Source organism: Sorex fumeus, unplaced genomic scaffold (assembly GCF_029834395.1).
Source record: "Sorex fumeus unplaced genomic scaffold, SorFum_2.1 ptg000094l, whole genome shotgun sequence".
Lineage (NCBI taxonomy): Eukaryota > Metazoa > Chordata > Mammalia > Eulipotyphla > Soricidae > Sorex > Sorex fumeus.
In genome coordinates, this window is record NW_026606151.1 from 9,964,623 (window position 1) to 9,987,740 (window position 23,118).

The following is a 23,118-nucleotide window of genomic DNA, read 5'->3' on the forward strand; positions in this document are numbered from 1 at the left end:
GGCCCAACCCTTTGCCTGGGAACTACTTTATATAAGCTGAAATGGGAGGTATGTCATGGCCTTCCTGTTGCATTTACAATATGTAAGTGTGCGTTAGGTTTCATGTGTTATTTAGTATAATTTACTAGATAACTTTGGGTGTGTGTGTGTGTGTGTGTGTGTGTGGCAGGGGATATTGGTCTGGAAGCACTATACTTTTTTTTCCCCACTATAATTTTTTTTCCAAATAAAAGCATTTTCATACACTCTGCTTAGGAAAGTTTCATGGAAATGCTTTGCTTTTGTAAAAATGGGGGAGACACTATATTCAGAAAACTGGGAAGTTAAAAACCATGGCTCTGTTGTCAGGAGTATCTGTTCAGAAAATGAAAGTGATCAGAGCACAACTTGTAACTCAGAGGTGAATCATCATAATTGTGATAACACTGCAAAATGTGTGCGGTGGCATTATTGAGAGGATGGGACCAAAGAAAATATTCTTGTACTGATGGGTTAAAATTAACTAAAGATCAGTCAGGGGATCTTTAAAATTAAAAAAAGCTTTTATTTTTTATTTACTTTTTTTGTCTTGGGGTCCTGTAGATGCTCAAGGGCTACTCCCAATTTGGTACTTGGAAGTTCTTGGCTGACCCAGTGATGCTTGGCAGTGTTAAGGTTCACATTTGCTGGTGCTTGGGAATCTTAAAGGCCACGGTATCCCTTCAGGGGACTATCTGGTGCCAGGGATTGCCAGGTCTCCTGCATGCAAAGCATATGCTCAGTTGTTGAGTTATCTATCCAGTTCAGGAAGTCTATTTGTTGGGGGGTTTGGGGATGGGATAGAAAGAAGGAAACCTTAATGTTTTGGGTGGGAACACAGTAGGTTGAGTGTAAAACAGAAGAAAAAATAACAAGACAAGCCATACAAATGTTTTGTATAGAGTTAAAGAGGTGATTACTAAATGGAACGGTAAGAAAAATTGCTCTCAATACAAAGGATACAGGGGACAAATGATGGGAGCTTGTGTGTGTGTGTGTGTGTGTGTGTGTGAGAGAGAGAGAGAGAGGAGAGAGAGAGAGAGAGAGCCTAAAGGGAGGGAAAGAGAAGCCTTGTAGAACTATTGACTCTTAAAATTCTATGTCTTTAATATTGAGAAATTTAATATTGGTATCGGCAGAGGAACAAAGGCACGCGGGTCCCGGGGCTGAGATCTCCCAGCCTACTCGGATCGGGGCTGAGCATCCTCCACCCAGATCCTCCAAATTCCAGTAGGCGGGGGTCACACCCACCAACTGGCCCCCTGGCGCCGTGTAATCCCATCAATGGCCAAGACTCAGAGACTATAAAACCCAGCTCCCGGAAGTGTATCATCTCATTCCTACTTTGGACAAGCTGGCAGGCTACCGAATGTTACCTGCCCACACGGCAGAGTCTGGCAAACTCCCTGTGGCGTACCCAATATGTTAAATACCAGTAACAATGAAGGGTCTCATTCTCCTAACTCTGAAAGAGCCTTGAATATGGCACTTTTTTAAAAAAGTCTCAGGGCTAGGACGAAGGAGATGTTACTGGAGCCTGCTCGAGGCAATTGACGAATAACAGGATGCTTGTGATTGTGATTGTGATTGTAATATTGAGAAAAATAAAAAGAATAAAACATGAACAAAGAGAAAAAGAGCAGGGGGACATTCAAATAAGACAAACAAGGATCTTCTCACTTCAAATTCCCAAAGAGAATAGTCGTAAATGAATACCAAACAAAAGTTAAGATCAATCTCATGAGTGCTTCAGTGGTAAAGAGATATATACACAAATTGTCTGCCATAGTGGCAGGGGCAGGGTTGGAAAGGGGATACTGGGAACAATGTGGGTGTTCAATCATTGTAAGGCTGAAACTCAAACATGAAAGCTTTGTAACTATATTTCACAGTGATTCAATAAAAAAAATACTGAAAAAAAAGCAATATACATGATAACCTTTGGTTGCAAACCATAATGCCCAAAGGAGAGAGAGGAGAGAGAGAGAGACAAGAGAGAGAGGAGAGAGAGAGAGAGAGAGAGGTGTCTGCCATAGTGGCAGGCTGGGTTGTTGGGAGGAGGGAGGGTGGTGGGAAGGAATCTGGGACATTTGTGGAAGCTTCAACACGGTGTGGCTGAAACCCAATCATGAACAACTTTGTACTTGTGTCTCTCACGGTGATTCAGTTAAAAAGAAAAAAAAATCAATCTCATGAATCATTTCCTAAAAAGAGAAAGCTGTGAAATTCCTTGTTCTTCCCCCTTTTTTTCCTCCTTGTTCTCACACTCTGGTCCAGCATTTGTATTTGTTCTCTGAGAGGCATGAGGGCACCTCACATCGGCCTTGGCGTCTACCGGAGGAGGAGGATCAGTTGAAACACGTTTCCCAGCCCACTCCTGGGACTCTCCGGCTGGGTGCCCAGCTCTGTCACGTCTCATCTGATTCTTAGAATATCCCAAGTCTGACCCTCTTGCCACGCCTACCCCACCCCCCAACCCCCGCTGCTTCCTGATCTAAAATCCTCCGTCCACCTGCCCCTTATCATTCCATTCCCTGACCTTGCTGTCCACTACTCTGAGTGCCCTGTCCATGTCTTTATCCTCTTTCTGAAATCCTGGCGCCGACGACCTTACCCATACTTGGCTCCATACACTTTGGAAATCAAGGCAAAAGGAACTGCCAGGGAGGAGTGTGAAGACTCTGTAGTTTTGTCTGTCTTCATTCCTGAGGACAAGGACTGTACTTTAGAGCACATGAGGGTGTGTGTGTGTGTGTGTGTGTGTGTGTGTGTGTGTGTGTGTGTGTGTTGGAAAAAAAAGGGAGCAGATATATTCTTTTTTTTTTCATTTTTGAAGTAAATAGATTTTATTTGGCGATTTTGAAGGGAAAGAGGAAGAAAATTGGGAGAGAGTGAAGAGTAACATGCTCAAGAGAAAACCCGGGCTTCTCCAAGGGCCGAGAGAGCCCTACACACATCCCGGCATTAGGCATGAAAGCATGAGAGTACACATCTCAAGAGGGGAGATGCAGGTGACACATGTGCTGGGATAGCATATGCACACCGTGTATATTTTTCATGGAAGAATTATAGTTTACAGTAATACTTGCCAGTATTGCAGAGTGTTACACAAACCCCTCCACCAGTTATTCTAGATCCCTGAATCACTGTCCCACGGCTCCTTGCTTTTTTTATACTCAGTATCTGAGTGTGATCGTCTGGCATTTATCTTTTACTGTCTGATTCAGTTCCTTTAACAAGACACCTTTCAGTTTCCTTCGAGTTACAGCGACCTGCATAAATTTTGTCTTTCTGACAGCTGAATAGTATTCCATTGTGTGGCTAGACCACAATTTCTTGATCTTTTATTGGGTGCCCGAGTTGTCCCTAGATCTTAAATTACTGTCAGCAGTGCTGGATGATTTTTTTTCTTTTTGGGTCACACCTGGCAATGCACAGGGGTTATTCCTGGCTCTACAGTCAGGAATTACCCATGGCGGTGCTTGGGGAACCCATATGGGATGCTAGGAATCAAACCCGGGTTGGCCACATGCAAGGCAAACGCCCCACCCGCTGTGCTATTGCCTCAGCCCCTCAACAGTGCTGGATGAATGTGGGTATGCATACATCTCTTTGAATCAATGATTTTGTGCTCTTCAGATAAATTTCCAGAAGCAGGATGGCAGGCAGGGTGATGTGGACGTTCCATCAGTTCACGGATAATGTGTGTTTTGATTTCTTGGAGTACTCTTTTATTTGTTCTTCCATTTCTCCTAGAAACTGTCCTAAAACTTTCAGCCCCGAGGCATTACTCCAGGTCCCTGCCATGAGCTCTCTTTGGGCCTCTGAAGAGACTGTGACAAGATTGGGGTTGCTGGTGGTTTTACATGGAGCAACGTCGGATTCTCTCTTGGGCTGCATTTCACGCCAGTCTGTGCCACCCGGCAGTTGGCAGGCCAACTTCTGTTGTCTCTCAACAGAAGGAGACCTGGGAGATAGTGAGTGTGGGCCTCGTCAGGGAGGCTGATTACACCCCGGGCAGCGACAGCAGGCCCCCGTGTGAAATGTTGCAGGCTTCCCTGAAACCGTTTTTTTTGAGAGCTGGTCGAAGTGCTGGCGGCTTTTCTATTTGGGGAGAGGGAGCTCACTCATATTTTTGTGTCCTGGAGACTAGGGCTGTGGTGGTAACATTTGGCAGGTTGAATAACAGAGAACATAGATAACTGTGAACAGATGGGCAACTATTAAAAAAAAATCGGAGGGGCTTTTTATCATTTCTCAAATGGCCTTCACCCACCTACAGGATACCTACTTCCCCTGCAAGATTACATAAAGGAGTCAGTTACATTTCTTTTTTGCGCGCTCTCTCTCTCCCTCCTTTTTTTTTTCCCAATTGCGATGGAGGCAAAAAGCTCTGACGTGAGGAGGCAAAGAATAGATGAGAAACTTCTAATTTTGACTCCCCTTGGGATAAGCTGCTGATTTCGGTTGTGCAGTGAGCACTGCCCCATATTTTGAAAGTGTGCTCCTGGTAACGAGTGGAGAGACAACATCCCCAATTAAACCCTGAACTGCCCTCCCCCGCCTTGACCTATGACCCTTTGACAGCTGGACCCAGAATGACAACGCCCTCCACATGCTTTGGTTAAGTCTGACCTTTCTCTTGAAAATGGCGGTGGCATAGCACTGGTGTGTTTAAGCTCAAGACTCACGGAACATAAAAAAGAAACGTGCTCCTTGGTTCTCAGCAGCAGAAATATAAAATATTTACACATCTTTGAGCAATAAAACGAACCCACGCTCCGGGCAGGATTGCCTCTGAGGCAGGAGCGTGCCAACCGTCTTTGGCTCCGAGTGAGGCTTGGAAAGTTCTCGGGAGTGAGAAGAAGTGCAGGCATGGCTGAAATAAGGGCTGTTGTCATCTCTCGGACACTGGGCCGGCCTTGCCAAAAGCAGTCATGGGCTCGTGTCGCCAGGGTCATGGTATCTCATGGACATTCTTTTAGCATGGTCAGCGTCACGTCCACTGTCAATCATGTAAGGCACTTACTCTCCGCTCACGCAGTGGGTAGGTTAAGAGACTGTTTGGAAATATTTGGAAGGAACCTCCTCCAAATATTTGGTCATATTCCAAATATGACACAGCCCCCCGCTTTATTCTCAATGCCTTAGTGGCTTCACACTCAATGAAGACAATTTTCTTTTAATTATTAAGGTAACATGAATGCAATCGCGTTCATGTGTATGTGTTTGGGGTATGAAGTTACTTCACATCCGCCGCCACCAAAATGTTGAACTGTGCTTGGGTCAGGCCTAGATTATCTTGCCCCACCTCCCACTGTATAACCTCAGTTTTGTTTCCAGAATCCAAGCACTTGTTTTCAATGGACAGTGTCTATATCTTTGCTTTGTTTCTTTATATCTGGGGCTGGCGTGATAGCACAGTGGGTAGGGTGTTTGCTTGCACGAGGTCAACCTGGGTTTGATTCCTCCATCCCTCTCAGAGAGCTCAGCAAGCTACCGAGAGTATCCCACCCGCACGGCAGAGCCTGGCAAGCTCCCCATGGAGTATTTGATATGCCAAAAACAATAACAACAAGTCTCACAATGGAGATGTTACTGGTGCCCGCTCGAGCAAATCGATGAACAATGGGAAGATAGTGCTACAGTGCTACAGTTTCTTTATATACCACACATAAGTGAGACTATCCAGCACTCGTCCTTCTCCCTCTTATTGTGCTACCTCTCCAATCCCATCTAAGCTGTAGCAAAAGGCAAGATTTCATCTATTCAGAGAGCTTGGAAAGATCTCATTCTCTCTCTCTCTCTCTCTCTCTCTCTCTATATATATATATATATATATATATATATATATATATATACACTATTTAAGTCTCCCACTCATCTGTTATTAGATATTTGGGTTTTTTCTTCATCGAGGGTAGTGTAAATAGTGCTAAAATGAACATAGATGTACGTGGATGTACATGGATATTTTCGGGTTAGTGTGTGTGTGTGTGTGTGTGTGTGTGTTCTGGAAACAGATGCCAGAGAGTAGAACTGCTGGATCAGATGGGAATTCTATTTTTAGTATTTTGAGAAGTCTCTGTATAGGCTGAGGCAGATAACAGTCCCACCAGCCGTGAATGAGGATTCCTTTCTCACCACATCCTGCCATCACTGGTTGTTTCTGTTTGATATAGACCATTCTCCCTAGTGTGAGGCCATATCTGGTTGTTTTGATTTGCATTTCCCTGAAAATAAGTGAGGAACACCTTTTCATATGCCTTTTGGCATTCTGTTTTTCTTCTTTGAGGAAGTATTCAGCGTTCTTCCCACTCACCATTTTTTGGGGGGTGGGGTGGACTACACCTAGTGGTGCTCAGGGCTTATTCCTGGCTCTGTGCTCAGGGATCACTTCTGGCAGGGCTTAGGGGACCATTTGGGGAACCAGTGATGAACCCCAGGTCCCCCAAGTGCCTTATCTGCTGTATTAATTCTCTAGCCCTTCCCACTCTTTTGATGGGGCTGTTTGGTTTTTGCTGTTGCATTTTATGTACCTTGATCAGATACATGGTGTGCCTGATTCTGATTCTCCCCCATTCAATAGAGTGTCTTTTTATAGTAGCCCTAATTTCTTTCACAGCGCAGACACAAACCCAATTTATCCCAGCCAGGACTACTAGGCAACTGAAAATTCCCATGTCTAAAAATCAGTTCCCTGAAAACTAAACTTTGTCTCAGAATAACCAACAGAAAAGAGACATCACCACTTTTAATATTCTGAACTAAAATCACCACTATTCAAACGATCTTCAATTTAAAAGGATTTAGCAACAAGGGGTCAAGGGCTTAGGTCCATTGGTGATGTACAAGAATGGTACATCCCTGTCTCACATCATACACACACACACACACACACACACACACACACACACACACACACACGCTCAACCTTTCTTTTTTTTCTTTCCTTTTTTTTTTGGTGTCACACCCAGCAATATACAGGGGTTACTCCTGTTTCATGCACTCAGGAATTACTCCTGGCGGTGCTTGCGGGACCATAAGGGATGCTGGGAATTGAACCTGGGTCAGGCATGTGCAAGGCAAATGCTCTACCCACAGTGCCTTCGCTCCAGCCCCAAGGCTCAACCTTTATCAACATGTTAGTGATCGCTTATAGAAGGGTTTAATGGCCCCTGGTGAAATAAGTAATCTTCACACTCTTTCCTCTAAGGAAACTTTTTTGTAGCATTCTCAGTGGTTTTTCATAACAAACAATACAAAATAAATTATTTCAGTTCTATTTGGGGGCAGGGATTGGGGTTCAGGATGGAAGTATCCGAAATGTGATGGGAAGGTGTCACGGTGGTGGGGTTGGTGTTCGAATATTAAATGTAGTCAAATATTGTGAACTACTTTATAAAATTTTTAAACAAAAGCAAGAGTGGTGCATCCAACACACAGAGTCAATGATGCTGAAGGCAGGAGATCCAAACCACAACCACCAAACTTCAAACTGTACCAGTTGAGGAGACAGGTTGGGGGTGGGGAAGTGTGGAGGGACCCTGGGGACAGTGGTGGAGGGACCTTGTCACTGGTGCTGGAGCTTAGTCTGCCTAAAAGTCAACTATGAATAACTTTGTACATCACAGGGTCTTCATAACAAATACAAATTTAAAAATAAAACAGAAGAATTCAGTCACAGAAACACTAAAACTCAAAATAAATGCAGGACAATGACCTTTGGATAGAGGCAGTCTCTGCCTGCTGAATGGTGCATAATTAGATAAAATTTCCTAGTCCTCCTCTTCTGGGCTATTTGCTTTAAGGTAATTGAGGAAATTGGGATTGCCCCTGGGGTTAGTGTCCCCAGGAGAATTATCCTTTAACAGATGTTTGTTAAATTAGACCTTCACAGAATTTTGCTACTGGAAATAGTTCAAATCGGCCTCGACTGTTTTTGCAGAAGTATTTGCAATGTGCATTGTACAGTGATGTAGCGTTACAAACTTTTAAGTAAGGATTCAGAATAGATGGCGCCTTACTTAGAACAAAGGAATCAGGGAGTCCCTTACTGATGTAAAGAGAGTGAATATGCGTGCATCAACTATGGGACTTATAAAAGTCAATGAGTTGAATAGAAAACAAACTCAACATAATTTGCCTTTACATTCATTTGAACATCTCATAGTTCCCAGACACGCAGACCTATTCTCTAGGTTACCAGAGTCGTTCCGAGTAATTTTTAGTTTTCTTCTTGCAAATCTTCCCTGGTGCTCACAGGCTTCCACTTGTGTCTTTCTAGGATGGCAGACATGCAGGGATTGATCGAGAGGCTGGAGCGAGCCGTCAGTCGCCTGGAGCTGCTGTCTCCCGAGTCCCACCAGCCGCCTGGGAACTTTGGGGAGATGAATGGTGTCATCGCAGGTAGGGTGACAAATGGCTGTGTTTTCCAGCCTTCCCTGACTCTACCTGGTTCACTTCGTTCCTTCCCCACTTTCTAGTATATCAGGAAATATGTCTCTCTTCCCCCTCCGACAGCCCTACTCTTCACTGTGAGCATGACAAGAATTAGACACAAGAGAATCCCTGAGGGCCAGAGTGACAGTACAGCATGTAAGGCTAAGGTGCTAGGCTGGCAGGAGGATGATCTAGGTTTAGTCCCCAGCACTAGATATGGACCCCCGGAACACCACCGGCAGTGATCCCTGAGTGCCGAGCCCAGAAACAGAGAGAAAAGGTTGGGGAAGAGGGAGAGAAAGAGGGGAGAGAGAGGTGGGAAAAGGGAGAGAGGGGGTGAGAGAGAAAGAGGGAGAGAGGGAGAAAGAGAGGAAGGGGGAGGGAAAGGAAGAGGGAGAGAGGGAAGAAGAGGGAGAAAGGGGTAGAGAGAGAGAAGGCGAGAGGAAGAGGAAGTGAGGGGGAGAGAGGAAGAGGAAGAGATAGGGGGAGGTAAAGGAGGGAAAATGAGAGAAAGAGGGAGAGAGGGAGAGATAGGAGAGTGAGAGGGAGGAAAGGAAGAGGTGGGGAGAGAGGAAGAGGGAGAGGGAGGAGAGAGAAAGAGAGGGAGGAAAGAGGAGGAGGGAGAGGAGAGAGAGAGGAAGAGGGGGAAGGGGGAGGAAAGGAGGAGAGGGAAAGGGGAGTGAGAAAGAGATGTGGGGGGAATCTCAACACAGTCCACAAAAATCACCAATACTATACCTGTGAAGAGGGTAAGCCTTGGGCCAGATGTCAGTATTCTTTATTTAATGTTGGTTTATATAGCCATTTCACACTCAATGATTAACTAGACTACTTAAGGAAATATATATGAATGTTCATATAGGTATTTATATATATATGAATATTTCTGCATTACAAAGTACATTGGAAACAAGTGTCTTTCTTTTTCTTTCTTTCTTTTCTTTTTTTTTTTGCTTTTTGGGTCACACCCGATGATGCTCAGGGGTTACTTCTGGCTCATGCACTCAGGAATCACTCCTGGTGGTGCTCAGGGGACCCTATGGGATGCTGGGAATCGAACCCAGGTTGGTTGCGTGCAAGGCAAATGCCCTACCCGCTGTGTTATCGCTCCAGCCCCAACATGTGTCTTTCTTTAGATTTTAAGTTTAAGGAAAACAAGCCGTTAAATTTAAGGGCTGTGGTTGCAAGGCAGTTAGTTGGACCTGAAGCCAAATATGACTTCAGTCTAATATCACATCACATTGTTTTAGCTTGCCTGTTGCTAACCAAATAGGCTTTTAAAATAATATACTATGCCTTACTTCTTAAAAAAAAAAGTTTAAAAGAAATTACCTGATCAAAAACTCAGTTAACTATCTCCTTTAAAACAATACCATATATGGCAAGCTAAGTCACCGGCAATAATGTTCCCAGTTTCTTCTCGTCTAAGATTGCAGATGAAAATACACGAGTCAGTTGTGAAATTTCAAGGGAGAAATTTTTATGCTTTTTCTATGAGTGTTCCCAGTCCTACACAGCACACACATAGGCCATAGTTGCACTAATGGTTTATTGGAAATTCAGGTTTAACTGGGGGCATGGGGGGATCCCTATTTTATCTGGCACCTCTGTGAGTCTTTTCCCCTGTGCGCTTCCTCCTATCTGACCCATTTTTTGAATCCCATCGGTTTGGGGAGGGGGGCTAAGACAAGCCTGGGGGAGGATATGCCTCCCCAAAAAGCTTTCACCCAGCAAAATCCTAGTTGGCACTTGTAGAGTGTCAGGCATCGTGGGGGCAGTGCCTCGTGTTCCAAGCCTGGGACCCCAAGGACCGGGCGGGCACCGATGTCCAGGCTGGGTTGTTCTTCCCTGGAACCTGATGAAAATGAAAATGCCTGGAAGGCGCCGAAATGGACTATTGTTTAAAGAAGGGCTGGCCGGGAGGCTGTGAGCTTTTTCTGCATCAGATGAGACACAGCTGTGATCCCAGGTTATGCCTCGTCCTGTCCTCTGTCTGCTTGGTGGCTGAGTGCTGGGGAAGCTGGGGAAGCACTTTCAGCCGCTCCTCACTGCCTTGCTTCCTTCCCCGTGCTTTTGGCGTCTTGCCATCAAACCGTTTCTCAATAAGCTCACCAAATGCCAACAGAAAGCTCCCAAGGAGGGAAAATCAACTTCAGATCCAACAGCCAGGGGATGGGGTCATGTCATTGGTAAAGTGACAAAGGAACATCTCGGGCCTGTGAAATAGTATAGCGGGCAGGGCGCTTGCCTTGGATGCAGCCAACCCGAGTTCCATCCCTGGCACCGTGGATGGTCTCCTAAGCCCTGGTGTGATGTGTGATTCCTGAGTACAGATCTAGGGGTAAGCCCTGAGCACAGGTGACTATGGCAGAGAGAGAGAGAGAGAGAGAGAGAGAGAGAGAAGAAAACAATATTTTGAACCTTGCTTAATTCAAAGACATGCAAGGCATCATTTCGTATTTTCTCTGTTTATGAAAAAATTGGAGGGGAATTCATAGGATCAATAAAAATGGAATGTGTGTGATTAAATTAAGTATTTAAACAAATATTCTCTCTGAAGAGATAGGAGTCCTCTCTGGAAGTGCTCAGGTTGTCTGAAGCCCTTCCCAGCAACAGCCAACAGGGAGCCAGTTCAGGGCTAAGCTCAGGTTTTGGTGCTGGTCAAGCCCTGAGGTCCCCGAGTGAGCTGGCCCAGGGGTACTTCTGGCCTTCAGGGCTGCCCTTGGTCACTCTCGGGAGGCCACAAGGTGCCGGGTTCACACCCTGGCTGGGCATGTGCTACTCCACACCCTGACCCTTCTATAATCTCCCTGGCCGCTAAACAAATCCTCTTTCATTACAAATCATTCCAGAACAGCTATCAGAGGAAAGTCTTTAAAAACAACTTCGCCAGCAAGGTATCGCCCTTCTTGTCACTGAGTCAGGTTATTAGGACGTGGGGTAGTTTTTAAGCTTCTGAGGGACACCCATCCTTGAAACTTTGTACTGGCACATTCTTTGCTGGCTGCGTCACAGCCTGTGGTCTTCTCTCTCTCTCTCCCTCTCTCTCTCTCCCTCACCCTATCTCTCTCTTATCCTTTCCTCTCCTTCTCTCTCTCCCCTTTCCCTCTCTCTCTCCCTTTCTCTTCCTTTCTTCTTCCTCCTCTCCCTCTCTCTCTTCATCTTTCCCTCTTTCTCTCTCTCCCTCCCTCTCTCCCTCTCTCCCTCCTCTTCTCTCTCCTCTCTCCCTCTCTCTCCTTCCTCCTCCTCCTTCTCTCCCTCTCTTCTCTTCTCTTCTCTTCTCTTCTCTTCTCTTCTCTTCTCTTCTCTTCTCTTCTCTTCTCTTCCCTTCCCTTCCCTTCCCTTCCCTTCCCCGCCCCTCCCCTCCCTTCCCTCCCCTCCCCTCCCCTCCTCTCCCCTCCTCTCCTCTTCTCTCTCTCCCTCTCTCTCCTTCCTCTTCCTTCCCCCTCTCTCCTTCCTCCTCCTCTCTATCTCCCTCTTCCTCTCTCTCTGCATTTTCCTAAATTAGTTTTTAATCCAAAAACATGGTATTAATCCTCATTCTCTTCGTGTCTTAGTAAGCTGTGGTAATTTCTCAAATTCTATTTTAACAAATTCTTCAGGGGAGCCAATACCATCATTGCAATAATATTATAACTGTAGCACTGTAGCACTGTTCTCCCATTGTTCATCGATTTGCTTGAGCAGGCCCAGTAATGTCTCCATTGTGAGACTTGTTGTTACTGTGTTTGGCATATCGAATACGTCTCGGGTAGCTTGCCAGGCTCTGCCATGAGGGCGAGATACTCTCAGTAGCTTGCTGGGCTCTCTGAGAGGTGTGGAGTAATCGAACTCAGGTTGGCCACGTTCAAGGCAAATGCCCTACCACTGTGCTATCGCTCCAGCCCTAAATTTATGAAAATAAATAGATGAATAAACTTTATTTTAAAAGAAACTGCTAGTGTCCAGAGAGAGAGTTGAGTGGACTAGAGGATGAGTTTTCATGCAGAGGTCACAGTCCCTGAGCACCACCGGGGATGGTGCCGCTGAGCTCTGAGCTGTCACACCCATCCCTCTTTCCAGTAATAGCACAACTGGGTATGACCCCCCAAGCCAAAATGAAAATGAGAAAGAGACAGAGAGGAGAGATAGACAGAGAGACACAGAGACACACAGAGAGAGAGGGAGAGAGAGAGAGAGAAAGAGAAAGAGACTTTCAAAAGGAAACCAATCCGTTACAAATCAATCGTATGTTTATATTTCCCAGAGAACTACCTTCTCAGGATACTGTATGATCTTGTGTTTTTTTTTGGCATGTTTTGATTTTCCCTTCACTGTGAAGTAATAGATAAAATAATATGTTTGTTTTTTTTTCTTTTTGGGTTACACCCAGCGATGCTCAGGGGTTACTCCTGGCTCTGCACTTGGGAATTATTCCTGGTGGTGCTCAGGGGACCATATGGGATGCCGGGGATTGAACCCAGGTAGAACTCATGGAAAGCAAACACCCTTCCCGCTGTACCATCTCTCTGGCCCCGGAAATGGTCCCTTTCATCATTAGACCTTCTCCCATGCAGAATCCTTCATTGCCATGCAAAAACTTTCTCCCAGTTTAAATTCTCTCTTAGAGACTCTCAGTCTCTCCCCCAGTAGCAAAGAGGTTTCTGTGTTTCCAGGTGGATCCTTTGGGGTTCCAGAAGTTGGTTTATACAGTATTTTTTTGCCTCAGGACAATGGTCTGCTGAGTCAGAATGTAAGGCCCTGAGCTGTGGGCAGTGATTTCCATCACCCTTCAGCCTGTGGAAACGGTCCCTGGGAAGAGAAAGTGTCTCTTTCTTGGGCAGGTTTCTGAGCCTGGAGACTCCTGTTCAGGCTGACAAAGGAGAGAGTGCTGGGTTTGGGTCTGGATTTGAATCACCTGCAGTACTGAGTTTCTCAGTAGTATGTGTCTGTCTCCATATTAAAAATACAAAGCCTGTGCTGGAGCAATAGCACAGAGGATAGGGCATTTGCCTTGTACACGGTCGACTCAGGTTCGATTCCCAGCATCCCGTATGGTCCCCTGAGCACCGTCAGGATTAATTCCTGAGTGCAGAGCTAGGAGTAACCCCTGAGCATTGCTGGGTGTGACACAAAAAGAAAAAAGAAACAAAGCCAGAGATGTGAAAGTTTTGTTACTAACTAAAAAGCAGAGAAAGAAATACAGAGCACACCAGCTGGGTCATCCTCACTTCAACTTTTGCAGCCATTCGGAAGATCAAAACCCAAGGTATGTCTGGGGAGAGAGAGGATGGTGGGTAAGGTGCTTGCCTCTCATGCACAACCTGGGTTCAATTCCCGTTACCCCATATGGACTCCCAGCTCCACCGGGAGTTGTCCCTGAGTGCAGAGCCAGGGGTAAGCCCTTCGCACCACTGAATGAGGCCCCCAAACAAAAACCTTAAGGTAGATCCACTCAGCAACCAGTTTCATCCATCTGGACACCTCCCCTCTCCCTGGGATGACAGGAAGAACCGAAACAAGTGAAAGGACTTTCTTTCCCGACTTGCCCCCCGGAGTTCATTCATTTATTACTGCTGAATTGGTCTGGGTCGTCTTAGTAACTGTGAGGTGGCACGGGAGCAGGTCAGCCTAGGAGGGCGCTGGCTTGGGGTGATACGGCTCAGCGTTTGGATCCGTCTTTTACTTGGTTTAGAGCTTTGGTCAAAGCATGTGCTCTCTGTGCATCTCTACTTCCTCATCAGCAAAACTCACATGGAACTCCTTGGCCCGTTGGGGTGGGGAAGAATTAAATGCCATTGCATAGGGTGGAGTTCTTAATTAGGAAGAGGACAAATAGGATACCAGAATTCTCTCTCTCTCTCTCTCTCTCTCTCTCTCTCTCTCTCTCTCTGTCTGTCTCTCTCTGTCTCTCTCTGTCTCTCTTTGTCTCTCTGTCTCTGTCTCTCTGCTTTTTCGGCCACACCTACTCTTTCTGTATGTGTGTCTGTCTGTGTGTTTCTCTGTCTCTCTCTGTGTGTGTCTCTCTCTGTCTCTCTTTCTCTGTCGCTCTCTGTCTCTGTCTTTCTCTCTGTCTTTCTCTCTCTCTCCCCCTCTCTCCCTCTCTGCTTTTTGGGCTACACCTACTCCTGGCCCTGCACTTGGGAATTACTCCTGACGTTGCTCCAGGGACCATCTGGAATGCCAGGGATTGAACCCGGGTCAGCCGCATGAAAGGCAGATGCCCTTCCCGCTGTACTATCATTCTTGAGCCTTTGGGAAATTCTTCAGCAAGATTGACTGAGTAAATGAATGAGTCCATGAGTTAAGCAATCACGATCTCAACTGTTCCACATTACCTCCGGCATGGCAATACCATCATTCCATTAGACTACTAAGGAGGGGACAAGACATTCGCTCAGTGGTAAAGCACATTAGGTGCTAGGTGCTAGGTGCTTAGGTGCCTAGCAGGTGTGAGACTTGTAAGTTGGATCCCTGGCACAGAATGCCCACGTTCCTCCAGTACCCCTCTTTAAAAAAAATTTGTTTCTAAGTAAAACAAAATAAACTACCAGAGAATAACAAAATGTTCTTCTTCCAAAGGTGTGGCCCCCTCAGTGGAAGCCTTTGATAAGCTGATGAACAGCATGGTGGCCGAGTTTTTAAAGAAGAGTAGGATCCTTGCTGGGGATGTGGGGACTCATGTGAGTACTTTGCTCCTGTGTCCGCTGTGGAAAGGATGGTTACTATTTTAAATAACAAAACAAAACAATATGAAAAAAAAACAAAGAAAAGAATCAGGGTTTGTGAGGCGCTGGAGAGATAGGAATGGACTCCTTTCCAGTGTTCTACTGGAACATAAAACTGCAGCTATCAGTGAAAAGAGAATGCGGATTCTCTAGAAAATAAGAATTTTTTTTATCTAGAAGCTCCACTTCTGGATATATATCCAACAGTGTCGAAAATAGGACCTCAGAAATATATTTGTGCATGAGTCATTGCATTATTTGTTATTCTTTATTTTTTTTACCACAATGGAAAAATAATTCATCCTGGCTTGGGTGGGTGGAACAAAAAATTCAAATCATAGAAATCTATAAACTTTGCTTGGGTAGATACGTGGAATGATAAATAGGCAAGTTCAATCCTTTTTATGTATTTGTAAAATGTATGATATTTAAAATGTTTGGCACTCAAGAGAAAGCTCAGTGGGTCAAGTGGATGTTTTTGCTTAGAGAAAGCCTTTGGGTTTTGTTCTGGAGCACCACGTGATCCCCTGAGCACTACCAGGAACAGCCCTCAAGCCCAGAGCCAGGAGTCGCCTAAAAGGAAGAAAAAGGAAAAAGAGAAATAGGCTGCTGTGTCTGAGAGTCAGAGGAAATACATTTTTAAAATAAAATGTTGAAGGACGTGAGTTATTGTTTGCATGCATTTAAGGAAAATCGGATGCCCTAGCCAAACCCATGGGAAACCTCAAAGAAATTGATCACCGGGTTTTTTGTTTTCATTTGCCTTTGTTTCTCACAGAGGATTAAATTCCAAATCCATCTGCCTTTAGATTTCTCAGCCATGAGGCAATTCCAGCAAAACCATTTTCGGGACCAGATTCACAGAAAATCTGGTTTGTGAACAAATTTGTGGTTTGGAGCGAGGAAAGAAAGAAGGTGAACAGGATTTTCTTGCGAGTCTGTTCCCAGATAACCATTCAGTGCCATCCGCTGTGCCTGCCCCCCAGATCTGATGACTCAGACTGTACCTGAAGGCAGGACTATCACTTGTCACTCATCACTTGTCATCCCGTTGATCATCGATTTGCTCGAGTGGGCGCCAGTAATGACTTCATTCGTTCCTGTCACGTGCTAGCATAGCCCAATGCCGTATTGGAAGCTCTTTCAGGGTCAAAGGAATGAGACCCATTATTGTTACTGTTTTTCGCCTATCAAATACACCACGGGCAGGATTATAGTGAAATAAAATTAAATATGTGCTGATTTGATCACCTCAGCAACACATTTAGTTGCTACACCTAAGAAAAAGGAAGATTCTTTTCTTGACTTCCATTTGTATTAAGTATTTCTATTTAATACAGTAGACATGTCCTCTTTTGCATGACCCTAGCAAAAGAGGACAAGCTCAGAAATGTGGATTTCTAAAAGCTGACCTGATGCCTATATCCTCTTAGAAGCTAACACTACTTTAATAAAAAAAAAATAATGATCAAGGGACTAGAGAGATAGTGTAGTGGGTAGGACACTTACCTTGCATGTAACTGTTCTGAGCTTGATTCCCTGCACTCTAGATGGTCTCCAAGCCTAGGTGTGCACCCCCAAACAAAGCAAAGTTAAATAAATTACCAAAATAAAATAAGAGGTCTTCTGACACCTGAATTCCAGAGAAGTCTGGTGTAGTAAGACCACCTCACTGCTGATGGAGACCATAGGTCTGTGATTATTCTCATCTGTTCTTGAACATAGTGTTTTTTTCTAAGTGACCTTGTTTATGGTAATGTGGTGACATAGCTTTTTATATTCCGAGACTTGTTAGTATCTGAAACTAACAGACAAGATGGAATATTGACTCCAGTCTAAAATTCTTGGGTAATTGGCCAACATTCACTCTCTTAAACACCTTTACAGTATTTATTGTACACCTTGCCAATAATTATGGTACTATTGTTGCTGTTACTAGAACTAGTTGTTATGCCTTTGGGTAATAATGCATTAAAGCTCTTCCTGGTAATACTTCACAGCACTGTGGAGGTTTTTATTTTTTGGTGGTGGGGGGGCGGTTTGTCTTTTGATTTGGTGGCCAAATTTGGCAGGGCTCAGGGCTTCTGACTCTGTGCTCAAGAATCACTCCTGGTGGGCTTGGGGACCAAACGGAATGCCAGGGATCAATCCTGGGTGGGCAACATGCAAGTCACTGCACTATCACTTTGGCCCCCAAATTGTAGAGTGGTTCTTTTTTTAAAAATTTATATTAGTGAAACACCATGAGGTACAGTTATAGACTTACAAATTTTTGTGCTTGGGTTTCAGTTATACAATGATCGAGTATCCATCTCTCCACCAGTGCCCATTCTCCACCACCACTAATCCCAGTATCCCTCCCACCCCCTATCCCCCATCCCACCCTGCCTTTGTGACAGGGCATTCCCTTTTGTTCTCTCTCTCCTTTTGGGTGCTGTGGTTTGCAAAAGAAGAATTGAGTGGCAATCATGTTCTTCTTTTTTTAAACTAGACAATAATGAGACCTCTAAGTACTTTAACTTTGTGTTTTAAGAAACCATGTAGGATTGGAATACACCGTTAGGCTCTCACAATAAAAGTAGTCTACCTTGGCGCTGGAGAGATAGTGTAGGGTTTTATGATGTTGCCTCACGTGTGGCGAGCTGATGGTGACAGTTTACCACAATCAAGTCAATCAGATTGGTACCTTCAACCTCTATCCAGCAGAGTCGGTCGTAGAGAATGAGACAGACAAGCACAAAAGTCTTCCAAGCTTCAGGGTCTCCTGGGCAGCCAACGCCTGGCCGTTATTCAACATAATCTTGCTTCCCTACCTCGATCACCAACATGTTTAAGTTGACAGAGACATTAGGGACAGTGAGCAAGCACATCAAAACCCTTGGTCTTGGATGACAAAACTCGGATTACCAAGCAGTGAGAGGAGGGGTAGGAGGTAATGAAGAGAAGGACTAACTAGCAGTGACATAGGAACAGTAATGGCATGTCTTGGTGTTACAGTATATTAACTTTGTACACTAATATGATAAACTTTAATCCTGTTTAATAACACTATGAAGAAAGGCTCACTCAAATTCTACATTTTAAGGTATAGAGCTAAAATTCGTATTTAGTATTGTTGACTAGACTTGTTAACCTATCATTAAAAAATATATTAACATGAAATTTGCATACTGTCTTCTTAAATTGTATAGTAAACAGTATTTTTAAGTACTTTTTTGAACAATGTGAGTCGTCTATTTGTTGTACTTGGTGATTGAAGTATAGTTGTCACCTACCCTTACACTAGTTTCAGGCGTACCACAGGAGGACTTAATATTTGCATCCATTGTTAGGTGACCACCAACTCAAATTTAATTATACCACCCATCACCTCATATAGTTATACTTCTCATGATTATATGTAATATTACATATGCATACATATATATTGGTTTGGGGGCCGCACCCCACAGTGCTCAGAGCTTACTCCTGGCTCTGTGCTCAGGGGTCACTCCTGGTGGGCTCAGTGGATTATATAAAGTGTTGGGGATGGAACTTGAGTTGGTTGTGTGAGAGGTTAATGCCCTACCTGCTGTACTGTCTGTCATCCTAGAACATTTTTTTAAAAAAATCTTTATTGAGGTACTGTGATTTACAATACCGATACTGTTAATGGTGGTTTCATATATACTTCATTCAAACATGAAACCCATCACCAGAGTTCCTGCTTCCCTCCATCTATGTCCCGAAGGTCCTCTCATATTCAGACCTCCACCTCACCCCCTCATTCCTGCAAACTCAGTTTTGTGGACCAGCTCTTCTGTTGTCCTTTGCCCACACATGAGAGAGATAATTCTGTATCTGTCCTTTCCCTTCTGACTTACTTCATTCAGCATGATACCCTTGAGTTCCATTCATGTTGCAGCAAATTGCTTGATGTTGTCCTTTTAATGGCAGTATAGTATTCTGTTGTGCATAGGTGCCACAACTTCTGTTTTTTGTTTGTTTGTTTGTTTGTTTGTTTGTTTGTTTGTTTTTCTTTTGGGGTCACATATGGCAATGCTCAGGGGTTACTTCTGGATCTGCACTTAGAAATTATTCCTGGCGATGCTTGAGGAACCATATGAGATGCAAGGGATTGAACCTGGGTTGGCATGTGCAAGACAAATGCCCTACTTGCTGTACTATCTCTTCAGCCACAACTTCTGTTGCCATCCATTTGTCTGTAGTTGGACATTTGGGTGTACTAAGTGCTGTGATGAACATAGATGTACAGTATCCTTTCGAATTAACATTTTGTGCTTTGGGGGTAGATGCCAAGAGGTGGTGTGGTGATGAGAATTTTTAAAGATCTACACTCTCTTGGTAAGTTTGACTTAAGCACTGTGGTGTTAACTAATGTCTCCAAGATGGACTTATTTTATGACTGGAGGTTGGTACCTCCCCACATCATCCTGTTTTTTTTTAACACCTATCTCCTCTCTGACTTCCAGCAACCTCCCCTCTGCATTTATGAATTTTGTTTTGTTTGTTCATTTCTTATGTTGTTTTTTAGATTCCACATACAGGTGAAATCAAGCATGGCTTGTTTTGTTTTTTTTTTCTTTCTCTGCATTTATGAGTTTTGTTTTGCTTGTTCATTTCTTATGGGTTTTTGTTTGTTTGTTTGTTTGTTTTTAGATTTCTCATACATGTGAAATCAAGCATTGCTTAGTTTATTTTGTTGGGTTTTTTTTCCTTACTACTCATCAGTCTGAGAACAGTGTGACTCCAATAAAGGAATCCTCTCAACAATGAATATGTAACATTCAAGAAAGCTTCCAGTATTTCACTCATTGACTTTATTTTTTATGAGGGAAGGCAGGGGAAGAAAGGAGAGTGAGAGATAAGGAAAGAGAGAGAGAGAGAGAGAAGAAGAAGGAAGGCAAAAAGAGAGACAGAAAACCACTTGTCGTCTTGAAAGTTTAGACTCTGGTTCTCCAAGACAAAGAGAAGTGCAGGCAGCATGGTCCATCTGCCCATTGCTTTAATACACTGAACAAGTCGTTTATTTTTCTCCCTTACAGAACCATGTGTCACAGGCATTCAGCTTGCAGCTGCTGCCTCTCCCATAAACCAGCAATGGGGGTTGAATGTTGTTCCAAGAACACACCTGTTGCTTGGGGCGGGGGTGGGGGGGGAGTCCTCACATACCTGATTGTACAATGTGGAAATCTGAGAATGACACAAATGTACATCATACTAAACCCTCATCCCTGTGCTGAAAAGTGATTTCTCAGATACCCGTAATGAATAAGGGCGGCCAAGCTATGATTTACCGTCTGTCTTGGTGTGTTGGCTGCTGGTTGGGCTTAATTTACTGAACATTCAATAGTCTATTGACGGAGCAGACCACAAAAAAACAGGGAACTAATAGCTACAATTAGGAAGCTCTGCTGAACCGAAGGACATAACAGGTTTTAGAAGAGATTAGATCTTGTGTGCCGCATAAACCAAAGGGCTTATTTCAGCTACTCTTCAACCCAGAATGCAGCCCCCAGCTTGCAGTCCTTTTAAAAAAGAATAAACAACACATACTTTCATAAGTGATGTTTAGAGACAGTGTTGTCTTCAGTGTCGAAGAACAGAATCCTCTAGAAACTGAGCCAAGGCCTGGAGCTGCCATTCCAACCTTGTGATACGTGGTGTCTTGAGACCCATTTTCTAGATGCTTCTACAATCCTGCAGCAACCTCAACTCAGGTTACTCTTTCTCATTGAACCCCACTTAGGAAATTAATATTATTTGCCTTTTTATGCTCCTAGAAGCCTGTGACATTTTTTTTTCTGTATTCTTGACTTAATGTGGATGAAAAGGACCCACTTTCTTCTTAACTTTAATAAAAATGAGAGAACCATAACTATTCTTGGAGAGAACCACAACTTGAACGAAAAGGTGATATATTCAGCCTTAGCTGTATGACGCATATCTGTAGTATGAGGGAATCAAACCCCATGATGGTAGATTCATAAATCTGACTTAGTAAAGGATGGATCACTGTCCTTCCGTTGTCCATCGATTTGCTTGAGTGGGCCCAGTAACATTGTGAGACTTGTTGCTGTGTTTGGCATATCAGATACGCCACGGGGAGCTTGCCAGGCTTTGCCGTGTGGGCGGGATACTCTCGGTAGCTTGCCAGGCTCTCTGAGAGGGGCGGAGGAATCAAACTCGGGTCGGTCATGTTGGCTGCGTGCAAGGCAAATGCCCTACCTGCTGTGCTATCACTCCGGCCCAAAGGATGGATATGTTTAGACAATAGGCCAAAACACACTTTTGATGGGTTTCAGTGATTGTTCTGGATGTTCCTAGTCTTTGACATTCTTTCTTTGCTTGAGGGTGCTTTTATTATTGTTGTTGTTTTTGTTATTGTTACTATTATACTTTAGGCTGCAGTCATCTTAAAGTTTGTGGTATTGATTACAAACTTACCACCCCACCACCATCAAAGCACTTGAAACCTTCCACCACTATCCCAATGTTTGACATTTATTCAGCTGTTGCATTGAGGGGCTGGAGAGATAGTGCAGGAGGTAATGTGCTCGTCTTCTATGCCACTGACCCCTGTTCTATCCCCGGCACTGTATGATCCCCTGAGCACTGGCAGGAGTGATCCCGGGGCACAGAGCCAAAAGTAAGCCCTGAGCATAGTCAAATGTGGCCCAAAAAATCCTAAATTAAACACTTCTTTTTGAAAACTTAATGAAAATAAGTGTTCTGTTTTTACTTGATGTCCGTAAGAGCTGCCCTCCCTCTCACTCTGCTTCCCGAGTTGAGATTTGAACATCATCTTCGGCTCACGCTCTGCAACATGACCTTGGTCTTCACATCCTCATTGAGGAGGCAGGTGAACATCTCCTCAGGGACTTCCGGCTCTCACAGGCTCTTCCTGTGACTCACTAGTTGTCTCACAATGAAAGCATGAGGGGGTTATTCCATTCTCAGCTAGGAGCTCGCTCCAGGGTAGCTCCGTGGCTGTTATAAAAAGCCCGGCACCCGGAGCCAGGGAAAGCACTCCCGTCATGTGGGCATAGGCGAAACAAGCAGGGCAGAGGTAGCCCAAGTACCCAGGTAAAATGTCACAGATGGGCAAACCAGGCTCCTCCTCTAAGTCACCTGCCTTAGTTGGATGGTAAATAGGCTGTTCCTGAGCTTTCCCTTGGTGCTCTTCTTTTTGCTTCTGAAATGAAGTCTTTTGAGGAAGCCTATGGAACTGCATCCTGGTTACGAGCCTTTCTGGTCCTTGTTCACTAGCGTAAGCAAACTGGAAGTGCCCAAAAACCAGCAATGCCTTTTGAGGATGCCCAGATCTTCTGTGGTTGGGAGTGAGCTAACCACCCATCAGCTGACTCCCTGTGCTCTGTACCTGGGGTAAAAAAATAAATGAATTCCACAGACTCCTCCAGAGAATAAACGGACTCAGGGAGCATTTCCCAGGACCATGCAGCAGCTAGGAGGCAGTTAGCCACCCTCTGCTTGCGCCATGATTTCTCATGCAAACAGAGTGGGCTAAGAACTGTAGGACTCCAAGTCCCCACTGTGCACTGTCTGGAGAGTGATTATTGAGCCTCCGGGGGCTGATATCCTCCCTGAAAAGAAGCAGAGCATGAATTCTCTGCACCATGCCTGCCAGGAGTTTCTGCACACAACTTCCCGCTTTGTCTTGCACATTTTCCTGGTCAAAAAGACCGTTTCTGGGACTGGAGCGATAGTGCAGTGGGTAGGGCATTTGTTTTGCATGCAGCCAACCTGGGTTCGATTCCCAGCATCCCATATGATCTTCTAAGCACCTCCAGGAGTAATTCCTGAGTGCAAAGCCAGGAGTAACCCCTGCACATCACCGGGTGTGACCCAAAAAGCAAAAAAAAAAAAATAAGATCCTTTCTGAGCATCATTTGCCTCATGGGAATTGCATTGCCTACCCTCTTACTGCACA

General features: G+C 44.6%; 1 protein-coding gene across 1 annotated transcript in view; it reads left to right on the forward strand.

The window, feature by feature from the left end:
- Positions 1-23,118, forward strand: part of CAP2 (cyclase associated actin cytoskeleton regulatory protein 2) — a 178,192-nt gene that overhangs the window by 17,972 nt on the left and 137,102 nt on the right. The window contains exons 2-3 of the mRNA XM_056132387.1: positions 8,306-8,427; positions 15,022-15,122. Of these exons, the coding sequence (XP_055988362.1) occupies positions 8,307-8,427; positions 15,022-15,122 (222 nt within the window). The 5' untranslated portion in view covers position 8,306. The remainder of the gene's footprint in view (positions 1-8,305; positions 8,428-15,021; positions 15,123-23,118) is intronic.